The sequence below is a fragment of the Falco naumanni genome, chromosome 9 (genome assembly GCF_017639655.2).
Source record: "Falco naumanni isolate bFalNau1 chromosome 9, bFalNau1.pat, whole genome shotgun sequence".
In the NCBI taxonomy this organism is placed as follows: domain Eukaryota; kingdom Metazoa; phylum Chordata; class Aves; order Falconiformes; family Falconidae; genus Falco; species Falco naumanni.
Window position 1 is genome coordinate 5,185,599 of NC_054062.1, and position 21,924 is coordinate 5,207,522.

A 21,924-nucleotide genomic window follows, 5' to 3' on the forward strand; every position below is an offset into this window, starting at 1 on the left:
CATCAGCTCCGCTCCAGGCTGCACCGGGGTTCGGGTTTAATTGCATGCTCGTTTAAATCTGAGCAAGAAAGCTGCTACACAAAGGGCCAGTCCCTAGGAAGGACAGGACCAGCCCCTGTTACTGGTGTCTTCTTGCAGGTTCCTGGTTCAGGAAGCCAGCCGCAGCTGAAGTAAGCAAGGAACGAGCCTGATACCCCAGTTTGGATCCTGGACAGCCAGCAGATACACAGCCTTACAAATCCGAACACGCTTTTCCTTCCAAGTCTGTTCCAGTCCTCCCCAGTGGATGTTCTACCATCACCCAGATCCAAAAAATTCTCACAACAAAGATGGCTTGCAAGGTGAGTTAAGGACTTTCTTCAACGCCTTTGAAGCTTAAAAATAAGATACTTAACAGTTAAACCTTTAAAACTTTCAATCAGTCATCCAGTAGGTCACCTTTAAATTAAGTGTGTTAAGCAACAATTTATTGGTGCCTTCACAGCAGGGTATTGCAGACCTTCACGCACACACACGATTCTGTTAAAAGACATGTAAAAGGGCTCTCTGCCACGCAGGGACCCAATGTGAAAAAGCCAGCACGGAGAACAGGGCTGCCAAGAGTTTTCTATTTTATATGCAATTGGGGTACAATAGTACTAACAGCCGTTTTACCTCTACAAATTCACATAATAGCAGGTTCGTTTCTGTGGAGCTCTTTCCAGGAGCTGAGATTATTCCCTACCAGCTTTTTTAAGGTTTGGGGGTTTTTTGAGGGATGAGGGAGGAGGAGAACTGAATTAGATCCTCAGCTTGAATAGAACCCTGGTGTTACTGAAGTTTTACATGACCCCAGATGAGATAAACACTCTGCTTGTCACAGAATTGGGGAGCTTAGCAAGGGGTCTCCGATTAAAACTTATGATGGTTTTGAGAACTGCGGTGACACAGCAAATTTTAAATGCTCCCTCAGAACAATTTCTGGCACCTTTCAAAATGCTGCTAAAGCAGAGAGAAGAACTGAAGCTTTATCCTGGGGCTGTTGGAGCTTTTAACACTTGCAATCAATTGTGTCTTGAAGAAAAAAAAATGTCATTCTCGCATCACTGCTATGATTAAGCACTCACTCCTGCCCGCCTCATGTCGGGTGGCTACAGCTGGTGACCATGCTTCTGCTGAACATTTTTCTTCTCTCCTTTTCACATCCACTTCTCCTGCAGTCAAGGAAAACTTATTTTAATGGGCCATGAGAACAAATACAGAAAAATCTAGAAGCGTGGCCTCTCCTGACCTATTCCACAGCACCACATCAAGCTTAACTAACGTGACGCACAATATACGCAGTGCCTGGGGGAAGCGTTTTGAAACGAGGGCACATTACCAAACTCACTTTGTAAGGCAGATAACCCTAGGGAAGGCTGCATCCACTTCAGAACAGCTCTGGTTAAAACACGCACACAAAGATAGCAGGACCCACTGTTCAAGATGAATGATGGGTTCTGAATATATTTAAACCCCAAGGGCAGGCTTAGAGAATTAAAAGAAGGATGCAGAAAACCTCCGTATTTTCTAGCATGCAAAAGGTTGTCTCACAGTTCAGCCCCCACAGCTCCTAAGCAACTTCTGAGTGCAATTTCCATCAGCTACAGCAGACCTAAATTTCAAGTTGGAATTAGAAAAACAATCTCAGCTCAGCAGAGAGAAAGATAATCTACGAAATGTGATCCAAGTTATACACCGATGTTAGAACATCTCTGTAATCTGTTCACAAATTCTGCGCTCTCGCTCCTGCTTCGAAACTGCTTTGCGGTGCCAAAAATCGTGAGCTGATTCTCTGTCCTACTTTTTCGGAACTGAAGGCAGTGATGAAAATAGAAAGAATCAATTTCTTTTCATTCCTGCAATGCTGAAGAGCTTCAAGCAGCACCAGAAGCAAGCAGCGAGGCTGTCAGAGGAGCAAATGCTCTGGCTGGCTGAGCGCCCTGGTCCGCAGGCATGAGTCCCCAAGGAAACATCGGAGAGGTTCTGCACTGTGGACACTTTCAATCGGGAACGTCTAGGATGCCATATCCAGAGTGAACCAAGGTTGGGATGCTTTCCCAAGCAGCTAGATGATGTAGATTTAACGTCTTCAGGCTGAGCAGGACCTGGAAGTCAACATCTGTCATTTCTGGGCACATACTCTGAAATTTGGCTGTTACTTATAACTGAGATTAGAGTACTCGTGCTCACCCATCTGTTTCACCCCTCAGAATAACCAGAGCGATAGGGGGTCACACCAAAGATCCCAGCAGACCAGTATCCTGTCTCCCATAGGACCAAAGCAGATGCTCAGGGGAGAAGACAAAACAGAGGGCGAGCATACGGTGCTTCCCCAAGGATCAGCTGTGCAATTTTTCCAGATTGCACATCACAGCTCAAGAAACTTGAATCCCTGTATGGACTAACAGAGCATCATTTCCCCTCATTACACATTGTTCTCGTTGGCACGCACCACCCACGTTTACAATTTTCTTACCCATCAGGTAGTATTGTCTTACAATGTATTCCAGAGTTGGAACCCTTTCTGGATCATCTACAAACACATCATGACTGGGGAAAAGTATGTAGGATGAAGTCCCTCCTGGAATTAAGGGGTTCTTCACCTTTGACAGGAAATAGTAAAGCTCAAGGGTAATTAAAACAAACTAAAAGGGGAATTCAACCTCGAACTGCCCGGTTCTTGGCTGTTAAGATACAAACTATGTAGGTACTACAGAAGCTGCCAAGAGGAACACACACATACAAAAGCACAGTTCTCCCTGGTGCGGAATTCCTTTGAATTAAGAGAGCACTTCACCTGACTCGGGGGACAAGCACCCACATCTGGTCACTATACTACCAAGTGAGACTCAGGTTAATTTAACCTTAGCAGTCAATAGGGGAGGCAGAGTTGCTTTGCTTTGTTGGTTTTGTGCTGTTGGGGTTTTTTTCCTAAAAGATGGTTTTCTGATTTGCAGAGGACTTAAGAGGGAAATGCTCTGGCACATTGCTGAATCACAAGCTAGCTCTTGCTACCTGGTCAATTATTTCAAAACTATTGCACCTGCTATCCTTTCATTACTTGATTACTTCTGGTTGGATGGGGAAAACAACATCATAAATCCTGGGTATAAATCACTCCGCTAGAATAACAGCAGAGGAAATAGGATAAAGGATTCATTTGGCCCATCCTTCTGCTCAGCACTAAGCACTACCTCAAACATAATTTTTTAAGAGGTTATAAAAACAAGTAACAATCTTTTAGCCTTTCTAGGGAGTAGAATCAGCTTTTTCTTCATATCCAACTGCTGCAATTTTAGTACGCTACCATTTGCTCTATTCCAATGTGGCAAGCAGCTTCTGCCCTTTCGATCAGAAGAGAACTTTAAACATTTGAAAATAGCTGCCATGTCTTCCCTTAACCTTTCACAGTCTTTTTGCTCTTATAGGTTATATCTCCAAACACCAGTCAGCCACCTTTTTGTTCTCTAGGCTCTCTTCATTTGGTCTGTCTCTTCCTTCAAATGTGCTTCCACAGGCTGGTACTGAAGCTTTTCCAGTATCAGGCGGAATGCAAGGATTTCTTCACTCCAAATAGCGTTCTGTTAACATAGTTATTTTTTTCCACAGCTGCATGACATTGTTCAGGCATAGCGAGCTTTTGATCCTCTAATGCCTGGATTCTTTTTCAAAGAAACAGCTACTCAAGACTCTTTTCTCTGTAAGCAATTTATTAGTTTCCAGCTCAAAAACTTATCTGCAGTATACTCCTTTAAAGTTGACTTTGTACTTTTTACTTGACTTCAAACTTGCTACCCTAGTGTCTTCCTCCATCATTCAATTTCCTCTCACTTCTGTCCTTCCTCTTTTATCTGATGGACCTGACATACGAGAAGACATAAGAATTTTGAGATCACAGAAAAAAATATTTTATCTTAGGTTCTTAAGATAGTCTGAAAGCATTAACTGCATAAATCAACTACTTCAAGTCTATCTTACACTCCTCTTCCTATTTCTAAAGTTTGTTCTAAAACAATCCAATAGCCAAAATGTAAGCTCTCGCATTTTTTATACCAGTTTAGAATTTGGAGATCTCAAACAGCTGCAAGGATGTATTTTTCTTACAACCTTTTTTAGGCAACAACTTTCCTTAAACCAGATCTGCTTTAGCATTTTGTTTCATTGCAACTAATTAGCCAAACTATATGCAAGTCTAGAGAAAACTTAATTCCATATTCAAAAAGGTCAGGAATTTGAGGCTGATAGCCTGCACTCTTTAAACATGGGAAGACGTTTGAATTCTATTACAAATAATTGTTTTGAACCATATAATAAATAGTAACACTCAAGTTCAACTTTTAACTGCAAAGCAAAGAGAGTCACAATCTCCAGAGAGCGCGCTTTTCAGGGGAAAGGATCTGTGCCAGGCAGAGCAGAAAAAGGAAAGGGGGGGGGAAGACGCTAAAATAAATTCCTGCCCCAGACAAAAACGCATGAGAACACAGCCTTTGCACAGACCAGCAGTCGAGGTGTTACTAAATGTTAAATCTTTAGGGCCAGGTTGGATGGGGCTTTGAGCAACGTGGTGTGGTGGAAGGTGTCCCTGCCCACCGCAAGGGGTTGGAACTAAATGATCTTTAAGGTCCCTTCCAACCCAAACCATTCTGTGATTCTACGATACCAGCAATTTACAGTTTAAATGTCTTACAAGTAACATTTAAAATCACGCGCTATGTAAGGAGAACGGTGGCTTTAAATTCCCAGCTCACCTCCTCGCTGCTTGATCAGCCACAAGGAGAGTGATGTTTAAAAGGGGAACTCCAGACAGGGTGCCAGGCTGCCAGCACCCAGTTTGTAGCTAGCCACGTACCGAGGTTGCACCCTGCTACCAGTTCATAAATCTGGGTAGGAAATCGGTTGCATTCAATAGAGAACAGACCTGGAAGACTATTCAAGAGATCCAGAGAACAGGAGTGCCTTAACAACCCACACAGAAGTTCAGAAACACTTCAGCTAAGACAATGCTGACAAGCAAACCAGGAAGATTATTTTTCATTGAGGTAACTTCTGAACACTTACTGCAACGATGACATTATCCTAGCAATAATACAGACAAAACCCCACAGTTTTAGTAAGATGAGAATGCATGAACACAGACTTTATATCTAATGGTTAAAAAGAATAATAAATCAATGAAGTTATTAAGAGTCCTAGGAAGGAAAAAGAGTGCAAGTATTTTAGTTAGGTTTATTACTTTTGCAGGTTTTTTTTTTTTCAAGAAATCTGGTAAAATAAGTGTATGTCTTAAAGATCAGAAATAATTTGAAGTAACAGCAGAATTGCCTTTAAGGCAGTGCAATGATTTAGTGCTTAGTATAATGTCCCTGATGCACTTAGGGACAAAGGAATTAAATTTCGAGTCCGTCAGTCTCCAGATCTGCAGGAGAGAGGCATAATGTCAAGTGAATTAAAGGAGATGGATGAGTTGATGGATTCAAAGGGAGCAATCAGCATCTTCAGGACACAGGCAGATTCAGCAGTTGCAGAATGAGGACTGACAGCCTAAAATGCAAGGAGGAGGAAAACCAACCCTCAAATATCAATGCTCTGGAAATAAAGGTACATATAACCAAGTGCTGACTTTGAGTCCCAGTGAGCAAGACAAATGAACAACATTTTAAAGCGATTTTACAAGTCAAACTTTCATTTACTATCAATGGCACTAAGTGATTTCCACTTTGCTAAATACGCGTGTCCTGTATTTAGCATGAACTTCTTCCAGATACACAAAACAGCCCTGCAATAAAACATGCTAAAACTGATTAGAAGATAAAGGAAGAGAAGCTGGTGGAACTCCAGTATAGATCAGACCAGGCGAAAAATGAGAACAAAGTGTTTCCTCAACGTGCATCAATCTTACAAAAACCCAGAGGGCCTGCTGCTAACAGAGAGCTTTAGCTGCTCAGACGTCTTTTGAGATCGACAGAAAATATTTTTAATTTTCTTACCTGGGGGAATTTGCGTTTGATAGATGTCAGCGCTCCCTCCGGGAGTTTGGCAAGTTCTGAATCTCTGACTGCGTGTACTGTTGTGGCTCTAGGTTGATGGGTTAATGCCTCTACCTGAAAGAGTACATAGCCAAAGCGTGAAAGATAATTCACAACAAGCTGGGAGGAGGGGGGGGGGATTAAAAAATAATCAAATGTCAAGATGAAGAAACCAAACAACTCCCAAGAACCAAACTATCAAACTTGTTGCTCACACACATTCAAAACAGAACGCTACTTTCCCCCAAGGGGACTTAGAGAGGGAGCTTACCAAAGGCACATCCATCTGCAACAGGTATTAGCATCTATTTAACCCAAATCTCTCGGGCACACACTCTGCTAACGGACAGTTGCAGTTTCTTACAGAACCAGAACCCTCAGCACCAGGCAGACAGTATTACGAGAAAGTTTTGTTTGAGCTTTTGCAAGCTCTCACACACAGTCCACCTCCAGAGCGAGGGTAAGAACTGCTTTTAACACTTGCCAGAACAACCAGAGGCACAGCGAACTCAACACCGCAACAGTTCTGTTAATCCATCATTTTTAACTGTGAAAGCCATCCATGAGACAGGAAAACCCCACTTCTCTGCTGCTCACTCTTTCCCCTTTCCTCAATGCCACCCTGAAACACTTACATTTTACCTTCAGAAGCTGAATACCAACAACCTTGAAACAATCAAGACTTCCTAAAAATGGGCTTTTTTAGGAATGAGGAGCAAACCAGCACACTTTGGCCAGAAGTAAGCTTTGCTTTTCCATATTTTATTAATTATTTTTTTAAAAATACACACATGTATCTGCCATGTAAACAGGAAAACATGTGACAGCACACGCCTACCTGAATAGTGCCCGATTATTCTGCCTAGAAACATTTATTTTACAGAGTAAAATTTTAAAGAAGAAAACCATCGTGCAATGAAAATTAATACAGATACCCTCCTTTATGGGGAGAGCCTGACACAACATATCCAAAACCAGGTTCTAAAAGCCTACTCTGCAAAATGCAGCTGCTCCCCAAATCCCCAACCGCCCCATCTACAGAGCCCCAGACCCGCCACCAGCTCCTACTTTGTTTTGAAATGCAGGAATCAAATTCCCTGGTGAAATATCTTCACATGCTTAATGAGATAGCCTGCTAGGCGAGATGGCGTCATTCAGAGCTCAGGCGTGAGCAACATTTAATTGCTTAGAAACAGCCCGGTGCTCAGTTTTGCAAGTTTTAGAAAGGGCAGTGTTCGGCGGGTTTAAAATCCATAGATCTGTTCTATGTTCTGGAAAAATTGGTGGTCGCTGTGGTAGCTGTAATTACTAAGGTTAAAACACAAAAAAATTCCTGGCTCTACTGGCAATTCACGGACACTTTGAATGAAAGTGAACAGGTTTCCAGTAGAAAAAAAGAAACAAATAATATAACAGCTTATAATTGTTTGGGTTGAGGGGATCAATGGGGTTTTCTTGTTTCTTCGGTTTTTTGGGTTTGGGTTTTTTTTTTCAGCATTTGTTCCAAGGCTTTTGTTTACAGCAAATTCCAGCACAGGCAATGCTTCCAGTATAGAAATAGGGGCTGATACACAAAGTTAATGTAACGTACGTAACACCCTGCACCAGGCTGAGCCGTGCCAGGTGCCCAGGCATGTACTTCTGCCCATAGTACAAGAAAATTAATTTAAAACATGCAACGCAGTGACCCCACTTCCAACAAGAGCACGTTCTTGGAAGACTACATGTGCACAAAATGGACAATTCAGCCAGAACATCTAGATCTCAAAAACGTGCAATTAGTCCAGAAAGCTGAGATCAGCCTGCTAATATTAACTCGAGCTAGAGCATAAGAGTTTAATCAACACCAATTGCTATGCGTGAAAAAACACACAAACAAATTTAAAGTAACTACATTTTGCAAGACCTAGCCTTTGTTTTTTGTTCAGGTGCCAGGGACATCTTGTTATGTAATCACATTTTAAACTGATGATATAGAAGAGGAGAAAAGGTCATGCCATCTCTGTACATACGTTTATGGAGAAACAAGTCCCATTTAGGTTCCCCAAATGGTTGTGTAACGTCTTCTGGTTTATCCATCTCCCCTACCAGCTTTTTAAAACAGTTCTTGGCTCTGTAATTTAGCTTCCTTATCCTGAAAGCAGGTTAAGAGTTTCAGTTGTTAAAATAAAACCTTTCCTCTCAGCCAGTCATCACCCTACTGAGTTTAATTTGTATGAAAAAGAAAAACACTCAAACTGTCTAATGTCCTTTTCTACTCTTGCGGTGATATAGAAGTGCATAAAATTAACTGTGCTGCAAAGGGCTCACAAGTCCTTCAAAAAAGATGAGATCTGTAAAAAAGGGAATTAAATTTTAACTTTAAAACGAAGCCTCGGGGATACTTTTTTTCTCCAAGCTGTGACTTTGCCTTTTTGAATTGTTCCCTAGGCAGATCAGATGGGAGATGAAGATCTTTCTCAGACCTCCTCCATAAAGAGCCATTCAGATCTCTGGAGCAAGTCGCATTTGCAACACCACCAGCATTACACACCCCCACAATTGCAAGGAATTTGTTGAATGTAATTCCCAACTGATTACAGCAATTAGATCTTCAACTACTCTTGCACACAGGTGCTATATTAGCATTGCCATATCAGCTTTGATATTTTCATTTAAATACCTCCCGGTATTCTAGCATGGAAAATACCTGAATCCCAGACACCGCCCACCCAAAAATTCAAAATTTTGCTTGGACCATCCACAGGATTATTTTCAGTCTTCTCTATATTCTCACATCTCCCCTCTTTACACCCTGCAGTTATAAAGCCTTCTTTGCACTAGATTTTCTGCATATGGGAACCTGGTGTTATGTATCTGGTACATGACAATCTGGTATAATCTGGTATATAATCAAATAGGTATCTGGCCATTCTCACCGTCTTTCGAGATCAAAAACATATTCTAACATAGAGTTGTAGTTGTCCCCTGTAAATGATACTTTTCTCCTTTGTATTTATTCTCAATAAACCACTTGATGTCACGTATTCAGAGTTTTTTCTTCTTGCTTAGAAAAAAAGAAGTTTCTTGCAACATGAATACTTCAAATCACTTCAACCTTAAGCAACATTCAAATCCTTGGGCTTCTCTGTCTAGTGAACCTTTTGAACAAATTTTCTTATTTTTCCAGGTTTGTAACTAGTACAAGACTCAGAGACCTAGCTTGAAGTAATATGAATAAAATCTACCTGCGATCAGAAGATCAACCCCTTAAGATTATTTCCTTGGTCATAAAAAAGACATTTAACATTTTGATCGCCCACCACAGCTGCAGCAAACACCACAAAGACCCCTCCATAATAAAATTAATACACAAATGTTTCAAGAAATAGTATTATTTCCCAAAGATTACCCAAGCTGACTGGTGGGGGCAGGGAGGAGCATATATTTGTATCTATAATCATCCAAGGTTCTCTTTTGAGCTCCTTCCCACACTACCATTGTAACCACTTACTCATGCCAGCATGAACACAGCGACAACGCTTGATCCAGCACGAGAAAGAATCAGAGGACTCTACTACTTCTTTTTAAATTCAAGTCAGCACGATATATTTTGCTTGAAGCGATAGCGCATCTCTGGTTCTTCTCCTATAACATCCATTCCTTCTCAGTAACAAGCCTCAAAACGAGTTCTGCCTCACTGCCCATTTCTGGTCTTCTCCTTCAATTTTTAATTCACCCACATGCCATCCTTGCTCTTCCTTCTCTCTCTCTCTCAGACAATCCTCCAGTTTTCCTGGAGTTCACGGAAGGCCTGAGCCCATCATCTCTTCTGCTCTACCTGCACTGGTTATTCTCCTCTTTGTCATCTTATTACCTAGTGGTGTTTGCTTCTCCCTCATGCTGCAAGCTCAGCAAACCCATATTACAGTACTATTGCCACTTAGAAATCAGTCTCTCTTTGAAATCCAACAGCAATGCCCTATTTTAGCAGTCATGCAAAAATTCTGCTTTTTTCGGTTCGTTGCTCACCTGTCTCTGAGGTCTACCCCTTGGCTCCTCGCTTACAGCAACCACCAACTCCCCTCGACATCCATCGCCCCCCCAAGAATCTGTCCATCCATCATCGCCTTTGCTTCCATTTCCTCTGAGAGCTGCATGAAGCAATGCCTTGAACGCTGTAGTAATTTGCATCAAGGAAGCACATATCGATTTAGAGTATTATATGTACTCTCTGGTCCTTGTAATTGATCATGAATGTTACCACAGGTGATGGTCACTCCTGTACTGTTGCAGTTCTGTTGCTCCTAACACTAACAAAAAGAAAAAACACCGAAAAACGTACTATAAATAGACCTATGCTCTTTTTACCATTTCAGTTAATTCTGACAGCTAGGTTTCTCGTACCTTCTCTTAGTTCAGTCTTAAATAGTGACAAAAACACCTAGGATGCATCCGTTGCATACAATGCACATGATTCACAACCCTGGTTTGCAAGTTCTTTACAAAGGAAAAGTGTTATTGTAAATCTTTTACAAGGAGGGGAAAAAGCAATTCGTGTTCTCCTGACCTCTTCTGACTTCATTTTCAACAGTCCTCCCCGACAAACCTTCTCGGTTTTCCAAGTTACAGAGCTGGAAACTAAAAGCTAGCAAGTGTCATCTTCTGCCAGTTGGTCTAATTACTCCAAATTTATTTGTGAGCTACCTCCAACACATCTCTTCGAATATTTGCTTAACATTAATTATGTGCACAGCCCCAGTGCAATGAGCACAGCTATTCTCACGCTTAGCTTTAGGCATCTCTGAGAATTCATGGAGGACTTGACCAGAACTGGGGCTGGTTTACATTAGTCTAGCCACTGGCAATAAAATGTTGTTCTCCATACAAATTCTGCCTCACTTTAACAAATTATTGAGTGACTATCCTAACAATCAGTGAACAATAAAATGCAAATGATTTCAAAATAGTCTCGTGTTGATCATTTCTTTTCAAGTTGAGTCCTCCAGTATGCCTAGTGCAAGACCAGACAGGTCCTGCCCAACACTGGCAATGACAAGGACCGTGTTGACAGTCACAGGTCCATTCTCCCTGACCATCAACCAGTGGCACATTTACACACTCTTCTGGCTCTTCCTGTGCATTCCCTTCCCATCCTTTTTGTACTATACCACCTTTAGTTCCCCTTTATCATGCCTAGTATTCCACCTGAGAACCTTCTATTCTCTCATACATCGCATTTCCTTCTCTCACATCAATGCTTTCCATTCTACCAGCTCACAAGCAGCAGTAACCTTTCCACGTCAAGGGTACCCTGCATTTCTGCCCTTGCAGCACCACCCCCAGACATGATGCAGTAAGAGGGAGCAGCACCCACAGAAATGAAAGAATCTTTTACAACAGGAGCCTAGAAAGCACACTAGGACCCCAAGGATTATTAAGTTATGTAGCTTAAACTCTTAATCTTCCAAATCCTCACACATGAAAGCCACAATCAATGCCTGTCCGTTAGCCTGGTACTTGCAGGCTTCAAGTTTTCACGTTCGCACGAGATGCTTTGGCAAGACCCAGCAGCCCACAAACACGCACCCTCTTACAAAAGAGCGCACCAGGGGGATCGGTCAGGACACACGCAGCTGTGCTTCAATGAAAGCAGCATCATGCCTAACAGAAAAAGCGTGAGAACTCTGATAACAGATATAAACATCAACAGAAGCGTAGCTTCCTCCAGCAGCACCAACGGAGGGGGCAGGGACTGCCCTGGGCAGGGGTGCAGCGTGTCACAGACACTGCTCAGTGTAACTGCAGTGCTGCTGCCAGCAGGCAGCCACCCCGGCTCCCCCCGCAGAAGACAAACCCCTCACAGGTCTGTCTGCCAAAGCTGCCTCCTCGCTCTCCCTCTACACAACATCCACCCCGAACTGCTCCAGGTGCTACGGAAAACCAACAGCTCACCCAAAGGCACCGGGCGAAGGACCATGACAAGACAGTGGGGTACACAAGGGACAGGGACAAGGAAGTGTAGATTCACCTGTGGAGGTTTAAGAAGAAGAAATATCAACACTGACATCTGCTGATAGTTTAGGAGGCTTAAGGAAATGGATAGACAACAAGTCCGATGCACAGGTACCAGGTAGCACACCTGTATCTCAGTGGCCAACACCAGCACTGGAACAGCACAGGCACAAAAACAGCCACACACACGTGGATTTTCACAGCAGGCGTTTTGGTAGACGAGGACAGGAGATGATGGCTGGTGCAACTGAAGACAGCGATGTAATGTAAGCAGTGTTACATGAAGGGCAACCAAACACTACACAGAACAATTTTTGATTTTTTTTTTTTGGTTTAAACGAGTTGCCCTCAGCTCCTTCTTCAGCTCATTTGCACCTGAAGCAGCAGAGGATGCTAATCTCAGAGGTGCTTCCTCCAGTTGGATCTGAAACGTTAACTTGTTTGTATCGGGAAAGGACGAAGGAGGAGACACTGCTGGAAGCAATGAATGAGTGGGAAGAGCAACCAGACAAGCTGCAAATCGATTCTATTTGTGGGAGCAGTGCCAGCAGATGAACGCAGTACACCATGTACTCTTGAAAGTTGTTCTAACAACCACCTTCTGCAATCTTTCATGTGCCAAGTTAACCCTGTGACTGAGGGCATCCAGCACTTCTGCTGTGCATAAAGAAGAATCCAAACCTCCCTTACATATATATAAATATATAAACGTAAAATATTTACATACATATACACACATTCATACATGTAAGTCCTACTTTGCACATGTGTGTAAGTGTATATACGAAATATGTGTAAAAATTAAATACGACTCAGCTTGCTACCTTTCATAATTAAGACACTGGGAGTCAGGCTACAGCTTCTCTGCAAAGGACTGAGTCTGCATTTTGTAGCAGTGCAATGACAGTCCTGCTGCAGCAGTGATTGTCAATAAGGGACAAAAAAAGGAAAGATTATAGCTGGGGAAGGGAATTGGTAACAGTCCTACCTTGTATATTTCAGTTCCACTCCTTATATACATGTGGCTATAGGAAAGATGGAAAGCTGCATGCACATTTTGCTCCCCTAATCCAACATCAGTCAGAACAGCACCAAAACACATACCAAAAGCCATGTGAAGCTGGCACACAAAACACCCAACACCCATTAAAATTTATCCAGGTTGCTTGACGAGTATCTGCAAATGCAACGGCACTACCAGGCAGGCAGCATGCTTCTTTTATGTAAAGCTATACCTGCATTTCAACAACAGAAGAAGAGATAACAGAACACTACGAGATCTGCTCGAACACTTTCCAACAGGGGAGAGATCCGATTGCCTTTGCCTCAGCTTCACATAACAGGAATACCAGACCTGGCTAGAACTTGAGCAACATCCTTCCCCATCCTCCACTGTTAACTCTTCCCCCATAAATACTTTCTGTCACTTCTGAGGGACTCCACTTCCCACTACTCGTTGGCCTTCAAGCATTTTCATGACAATGAAAAGGATCACACTCCTCTCTCTTACTTCATGATGCTTGCCAAAAAGAAAAGTTACAATCAAGAAAAAAAAGAAATCATCTCTTTTGCTAACAACTTACTTGTGCATTTCCCAAAAGTTCAAGGGGATGCACCATTAACTCCTGCCATTCCCAAGCCAGCCTAGTTCAATGCAGCGTTTCCCAAAATGGGAGGGAGAAAGCGAGCAGAAGGCAAGGGAAGTAGACGACTGCCCTGAGGGAGGATCAGAAGTTGTATCACGAGTTACTTGACAGCTGGACACTAGCAATGATATTATCACAAGGGATTTCAGCTGGAAGCAAGAGAGAGACAAAATAGCTTAAGGAATTACAATCTAAACACATGAAATCACCTATCTGAAACTCAGTAGGTCACAACTTTAATCACTACCTGTCACCGAAGATCCTAGTATTCTCTATAAACAATTTGGTGAAAGAAATAAAGCTCTCTGCAGTTTTATCTGTGGCAGCTACAAAGCCAAATGACCTACCCACGTAACATTAACACCAGATAATTTAATACTAGATCCTGTCAAAACTGTGCCTGTGGTTTTTCCAGCCAGTGATGGGTCCACTAAACCGCACCGCAATTTTCAGTTATTAAAAGTCTCTTACTTTTATCAGCTGTTTAGAACTTGAAGCAAATAAAAGATAAATTGTTGTGGATAAAAAAAATAAACTGCTGTAGAGAAAAGAAGCAGAAAAACAGACAGTACTCGGCAGCTCACACCACAAGTGAAGACACTCATAGGAAACAGGTTCAGATGGTTCAGATCAGTGACTTGAATTCAGCCCAGAACACCCTCGAGATGGGTTTGGAAATCAGGACTCTCAGCTTCTAATTTCAGTCTGACACTAATTCAGCTGCGTAAATGTGAACTCATTCCTCAGAGCTTCCTGTCTCCCTTTGCTGCTGGTAAATACTGGGGGTTTGCTGTTGTGTGGTTTGTGTTTTGCTGCTTGTTTATTTTCTTGAGGTTTTTGTTTGGTTAGTTTGGGGAGGGTTTGTTTTGGCTTTTAGCTTTTTCTTTAATACTATTTCACACCTAAGATGCTGCTAGGCAAATAATAATTTTCTGTAATGTATTACCACGACAGACGGTGGAAGAGATGGAAAGAGAACACCTCCTTCCAGAACCACGTCTTCCAACTCTGTTCTTGGAGCTCATCAGCCTCCAATTCCCACAGACACAGGCTGTGCACAGAGCCTGCCTGAGGCACTAACCTGAATTAACCTGTAATATTTTTTTAGTCACTTAAAGCTTTAGCAAATGAAGTAGTCATGGTTGGAAAAAACTACACGCAAGGAAATCGGCAAAACACATCCATACGCTTAAAAATTACAAAGTAGCCCAGCCTTAAGAGAGCAGAACTTCCCCGTATCAGCATGGTTTTTACGGGTACAACGACACTCGGCTGGCTTTGGTACTGTCGAAAGACAGAGGGATATGATAACATTTATACTGATCAAGAACAAAAGCCTGACAAGCATAATCCTGATACTGGTATTTCCTTTGAGGATTAAAGATTTGTTACAGTTAGTGTTACATTTCAGAACACAATGTTCCAAACCCCTAAGGAAATCATACGCCACTTACAGATCCTTCTTGGGTTTCATCTTTTTGGAGAGGAAAATAGTGCCGGGCACATTTAACCATATAAATTAGATGAACAGCATAACATCTAAAAATACTTAAAATATCTATTACTTTTAGAAAGTAAAGCACAACTTCTTCTACAGCAGAACTGGTGTGCTGCACTTTTTCTGCAATTTATCACTGGTGCTGCCCTGCATTAAAAGGAAGCGTCGGGGCACAAATGTCTTTGTGCATTTGTTTTGCTATTTTGCTATCCCAAAATGATGGGGGTATAGTCCTACTAATAAGAAGGGGCATTCTGGTTGTCGGAGGAACAGAAAGGTTCTTGAATTAACCAAAACATTGCTGCAGTTTTCCCACTCAGTAAGGCATTTTTGAAAGCCCACAGGTTTGCTGGAAAGACACTTGCAGACAACAGTTTTATGAGGCAGGCGGCTACCAGTAAGCCTGGCTAGAAGCTATGTAAGAGCCCAGCGTTAAAAAATATTTTAAGTTCAACAGCTGTCACTGAGGCTGCTAAGAACGGCCTGGCATTTAGTCATCTTACCCACACTGCAGCCATTCTTCAGCAACCTAATTAAGACAAAGGGCTGACTTGCATAAAACGCTAATTGCATGGAAGGTTCTTTCACATCCAGGTATTTGGAGGGAGCAGGCAGTATACAAACAACTTCTATTCAACAGGAGATTATTCTGCAAGATAGCTCTGTTGGGTATTTTCCCCTTCTCCTCACCCACTAGTGCCCTTCCAACAATGCAAAAAAGCAGAAGAACGCCCACCTCAGATGCTTGGAGCTGTGATCCTGTAACCCACCTGGGACAACCTATTTTGTGAGTTGCAAAAAAATACTGAATAACCAAACCAGTCTTACCAACAGTGCTAGGGACAACACTAGATGTCAAAAAGGCTGTGCCAGTTTGCCCGACACCAACCAGCATAACAAATAAACGAATGAAAAGGAATCCTCTCTCTCAGACAACAATGTGTTCGTGAGATCAAGATAACAAGAGTAAAAACTACAATTTGAAGCAGTTCACCAAGATCAGAACTAAAGCAGCAACATCAAGGGGAAAAAAAAGAAAAAAAAAAGACTAATACAAGCACCTTAAACAAATAACTTCGTGTAGAGAAGCCCTTTCACTCTATGAACACACACTGGGCTTTTCTGATTTCCTCTGGGATCACCTGGGCATGGCAGAAATTACACTGGGTGAGTTACCCTTTTACTGGCATAACTGCTTAATAAAATTAACATTTCAACACTTTCCCACAAACACATCGGTAGCAAAGGCACCAACAAATTAAAAATTTGCCCCAAAACGTGTCCACAGTCTCTAGACAACAGGACTTCTTGTCTGTCTTTCAAGTGGTCAACTGTATTTCAAATGCAAGGGAATTCTTTAACAGATTCATTATTGTCCTTTGCAGGCCTTCCAGGCAGGTTTTAATCAAGTTTTGACTTGATTTGACCAAATTGGGCAACCGGAGTTGCCCATCGATAGTGCCAGCAGCACCAAGCAGCTGGCAGCGTCCCTCCAAAAAGGCTCCCAGGGAGGAGGGATCATTTTCCCCTGACACAACTGTCCTCGTCAGCTCTTCAAGTAAATATGCAGAGAAAGGAAACTTTCATTTCTCATCTGTTCTTCTCCCCCTGAATTGACAGACCTCAGGAACAGATGCCATTGAGTCAGTATAAGGAACAAAACAGTTCGAGCCACAAGTTTAGCCTTAAGAGCACACGCTTGAAAATTAACATCTTGTCTGAAATCCTTCATTTTTCAGTCCTTTTCTCCTGAAAGCAGAAGTGGCAGATACTCATCCGTTATGCATATGATACACAGTGTTTTTAAAGTTCTGAAATAAAGGCAATAAACAAAAATACATTGACTACAAGACTCTTGTACTTCGTTAGTGCCCACAGTTCCAAATGTCATGGGGGGGTCTTGGAGGGGTTTCAGGGAGAAACACGCCACCAGTTGACCAAAATGCCAATTACTAGTATCAACTGCTAATTTCCTTCTCTGCAAGCACCTAGAACCCTCCACTTATTTACTTCCAGGGAAAAAAAACCAACTCTACATCAGGCTTTTAAAGGTTTATAACAGACCCTGTAGAAGGGGATAAACAATTCTTTTTAAAAGGAAAAATGTCATTTTACTAATGCCTTCTGCAAAGAACGGCTACATTAATCTTGGCAATCTTTACAAATCCTCCCCCGTGTTTTCAAAAGACAGCCAGAGCATTGAGATTCGTTCAACAAATGGCAGCATGAGTCAGTGGGCCTGGGAGCTGTGGGTAGGAAGGAGTAGATGACGTCCACGGAGTCACAAAAGTCTTCAAAATGATTCATGTCATAACGTGGATCCAGAAAAGTGATTTATGGTTTAGACATAAACTAGATGGGTATTTCTGTACCCATGCCTGGGGACTCACCAGCAAACACGGCACCGTTACAGCAAACAAATCCCAGTCCATCCACCGAATCAGCCTCCCTTCCCTCCTCACCACACAGAAGAGTCGAGCCAGCGTGAAGTGTTATGCCAAAACCAGCACTAGCATTCATGCAGGGAGGCAGAGTTTCGAGCGACAGTGGAGCATACCATCTTAACTGCTTTCAGAAAGCAGAACCACAGCCCTGTTTTAACCTGGGGGCTCTGCAAAACTCCAGAAGCTTCACAGGGACGCTGCAGATCACCGCTGGTGAAAGAAAACAGGGAAACGAGCAGAAAAGTGCTTGTGCATCTCAAAACTGACAAACCTTTTCCGTGTCATTTTACCTTTAATGAGGTACCCCAAAGAGGTAGTCCAGAAAAGAAAAAAGAAATAAGATTTGTGAGCCTGCCTAGCACGCTCAAGAATAGACCTGCTTCTCCAAATACAGTCCCAAGCCAAAAAACTCCTCAGCCAGAAGTAGCACTGATCTTGGGAAGATATCCCTAAATACCACCCACATATAACGCAACGAGTACCATGCAATCACCAGTCCAGACCACCCTTGTCTTCTGCTGGGAGTATCACCTGAATTGCCTCTTGTACCCTACTGCAGTCACTTCCAAATGACACACAACTTATTTTAAAGTTACTAGGCAAGTGAAAACGAGGCGTGAACACACACGGAAAAGGTCCAGAGACTTCACCCTCCTTACAAAACTACTTCTCTCAATAAAAACGACTCCGGTGTTAGGTCAGTTCCCAGTCTCTCAAGAGTGCACGAGACCTCTGCCACAAACACGCTACGGTACCAGTACTGGTCTGTGACCCACCTGTCACCACACACAACTCCGTCTCACTTGCTGACGTTGTATTGCTGACCCAGCCACAGAGTCCTCCATGACAGACACACCAGTGATCAAGGGAAAGAGGCAATGTAGCACAGAAGAACCTCTTCTACCAGCAGGTAACACTCAGCGGCTCACACCACTTCCAAAAACATCACCTTAAATGTTTAGTTTCAGCTCAGAAAGCAGAAGAGGACCTGAACAACAAACTCAGAACTTCAGAAACCTTCAAATTTTAAATATAAAAATCAAACAAACAGTGCATGTTTATGATGTAGGACTCCTATTTCAGTTGTTAATTAGGTCCGAGAAACAAAATACGAACATAGCAGAGAAATTAAAAATGGATAAATACTGCAATTTTGAAATCAAAAGTTGCTTTAATAACTTTTACTAACGACACATTCCCTGAACAACCTGATGCAGCTTTGAAGTTAGCTCTGCTAGCTCTGAAAAGGCTGGACTAGACACTTCCAGGGGGGCTCAGCCAAACCGAATCTTTCTAAGACACTAAGTTTATTCAAATTTAGTGCACGCTCCTGCAATTCTTGCTGAGCTGTTCTATTCTAACAGGCTGTGCTCCTCTCAACGTGCAAGAAAGCAACCCATATCACAGAAGTGCATTGTGCAGGGCTTTTTGATCTGGATGTGACTTTTTTTAATCTTTTTTTTTTTTTTTCCAAACCAAGTCTAATAATCCATGTATTATTACATAAAGTTTCCAGGTAGAAGGGATCTTCCATCTTTTGAACACGTGAAACCCCTTAACTAAGATTAACAACTGATCAGAGGAACATTTTGTTTGTTTAGCACAGAGTCAATACCAATTTCTCAGCTGAACAGTTTGGTTTTGAAACTCGTTCTTACCACTCCAATTAAGTCTCCTCGGCCGTATTCACCAGTCAGGTGCTTTTTTCCATCATCCATCCGTATGACTGAGCGAAGTCGACCATTCAACACAATGTACGTGCAGTCTGACTTGTCACCCTGCCTGCAGCAAGAATAATCGATAACGAGGATTAGCGAAGCATCTTTGCTCAGCAAATGCATCTAGAGCCTTTTAAGAAGTTGATTCATCTTTCCCTCCCTGGCTTAAAGGGCATGGGAAAATGTTTAACCAACAATTAAACATAATAAGCAAACAGGAAATTGAACAGGCACCTGTTAAAAGGTGATCTGGAAATACATTTAGTGTTTAAATGGACAGGCTTTGCACAACTGGTTGATGTTAGGTCTGGAAGCAGACGAGCAGATTGCACGTGGTCTCTAGGGGAGACAACAGGCTCATCGCTGGTGACAGTGGGAGCTTGTTGTCACTGCAAGGCCACTATGGAAGCATACAGAAATTCTGCAGGTCAAAGAGAAAAAAAACCCACTCAAGTGGCTCCAGGTTTGGATTCCTTTTGGTGCACGCATCTTAGTCTACCAGGAAGTTTTTGCTACATCCAGTTTGCATTTGGAATGCAGATTTCCAGCATAACCTAGCAGATGGATGAAATGCCATACTTCTGGAAGTAGAGTTAAAACTAATGCATGGAATTCCAAAAGACTTTAACAAGATATTGACAGCTATGACTACTTTGATGCACAAAGTAATCCAAAGCTTCTACTAGCATTGGTGCTGCAGGTAAAGTTATAAAAGTAAAAATTACAATTATATAGCATACGTACCAAGTTAGCCCTTTATTCTCCCACCACCGCAGCAATCATAGTAACGGCTCATATGTATTCTAGTACAAATATCCATAAAATTAAGTTTTCCCAAGGATAACTTTTGCTCCTTAAACGTAAAGTGCAGTGCCTATTTTCAATTTACTGTTGAATAAGCCTAACTACCTTTGAGTTTTGTTGTTATTTTAGAAAGGCTGAAAAACTCCTTGAGCAATAGACATTCACGCCCTTAATGATGCAGAAACTACCACCAAAGCATAAAACTGTCTATGCCTTAATCAATTATGTCACTTTGAAAGCTTGCCAAGACAACGTAAAAGATGAGGAATAGCGTAAGAGAATTTTAGTAACACCTGGAGACAAGAGACTGAACAATGTTGAAGGGTACCGCAGAAAGAAAATAACCTGCAAAATAGGCAAATAGATTAACCTGGTGAAATGGTTGACAAATTTAGTCCAATGAGTTTCTTATTCTATATATCACCAAGGGAGCACAGCTCCTTAACTATGAAAATTTGAATACTCAACAGACAAAATACAATTTTATCTGCATCTCACCTGTAAACAGCTCGTCCAGCCTCAACTTCCATCCAATCCAGGGCAAAGTCAATTTGCCTTACAAATGGAGACATCCTCTTCACAACAGTGTGGGCCACACCAAGAACTACACTTGGCTGCTCCCGCATTATCCTAGAGGGGAAAAAAAAACATAAGAATATGTGCTATTCAAGTACCTCCCCAAAACAGAAATAGGTACACACAGGCACAGCATCCCAACGCAGCTGTAGCCAGCGTAGCTGGGCAGTTATATAGGCACTAATGCAGAAGTTAGTACATACCCATATACACGCTCCACTATCACCGCAACCACACTACATCAGTGAAAATTTGACACAGTATGGGGCTGGCCAGCCCTCCAACCTAGCCCAAATTAAATGTCACTCAAAATCAGCACTGTCCTAGTAGCAGCAGGACTAAGCCAGTAGGATGTTAGCTAGCCCTGCTGTATGGTCCAATTCCCTTCTTTAAGCGAGCAGTGGGATGGATGAGAGCCATGTTCTTGTTTATGAGCCACCCTTCCAACCCCCCCTTCACCCGGATCTCTTAGAACTCTGGGAAATGTTCATACTGTCCAGAAGATTATCCCTCTTCCCATTCTGCACCGCTCAGTCTCTCAACACATGCATGCGCTCAGTTTCCCTTAGATTTTACATCAAGTCAGAACCCTGTTATACGTAAAGTCTGATGCTCTTAAAAATAAGAGACCTGCCCTGTGCTTCAAATGTTCCCTTCTCCCTGCTGCAAAAGCCACAAAGAGCTGAAACATCTAATACAGCTTCTGATCTTCACGCTGCATCTTCTGAGTGATGCTTAAAAGTTTTCAGTAATAAAGATACCATGTAATTTAATACTTTTCTCAAACTGAAAAGCTTTGAGAACGTTCTGCCAGGGATAACTGGAAGCGAGGCCCAAGGGAAATCACTCTCACAGATACCTGGTAACTGCTCAGGAATGTCTTACTTCTCATTCTTTTTAGTCTAAAGACCACTGCATCCTATCATTTTTTGAGCAGGCACTCAAGTTCTTCCTGAAGAGTGAACTGATCACATGCATCTCTAGGTAGCGTACCTGTTAGGACATGACATCTTTTCTGTTCCTGCACAGCATCACACCAATTGATGGCAGATTACTAAAAACCACTTATTTCACAAGAGACAGCAAAATTCACGAAGAAGTAGGTAAGTGTACACAGACCCAGTATGTGAAGTGCAGGCAGATAGAGATGAGGGAGCTAGACTAAAGCCCCACATAGACAGGAACAAAGAAGAGAAA

The 21,924-nt window shown here is 42.2% G+C and overlaps 1 protein-coding gene across 4 annotated transcripts in view; it reads right to left on the reverse strand.

The window, feature by feature from the left end:
- Positions 1 to 21,924, reverse strand: part of PNPLA7 (patatin like phospholipase domain containing 7) — a 125,517-nt gene that overhangs the window by 70,164 nt on the left and 33,429 nt on the right. For all 4 annotated transcript variants that reach the window (XM_040607728.1, XM_040607730.1, XM_040607732.1 and 1 more), the window contains exons 18-20: positions 20,650 to 20,781; positions 19,288 to 19,411; positions 6,009 to 6,122 (exon numbers count right to left, since the gene is read on the reverse strand). In XM_040607728.1, coding sequence (XP_040463662.1) covers positions 6,009 to 6,122; positions 19,288 to 19,411; positions 20,650 to 20,781 — 370 coding nt within the window. The remainder of the gene's footprint in view (positions 1 to 6,008; positions 6,123 to 19,287; positions 19,412 to 20,649; positions 20,782 to 21,924) is intronic.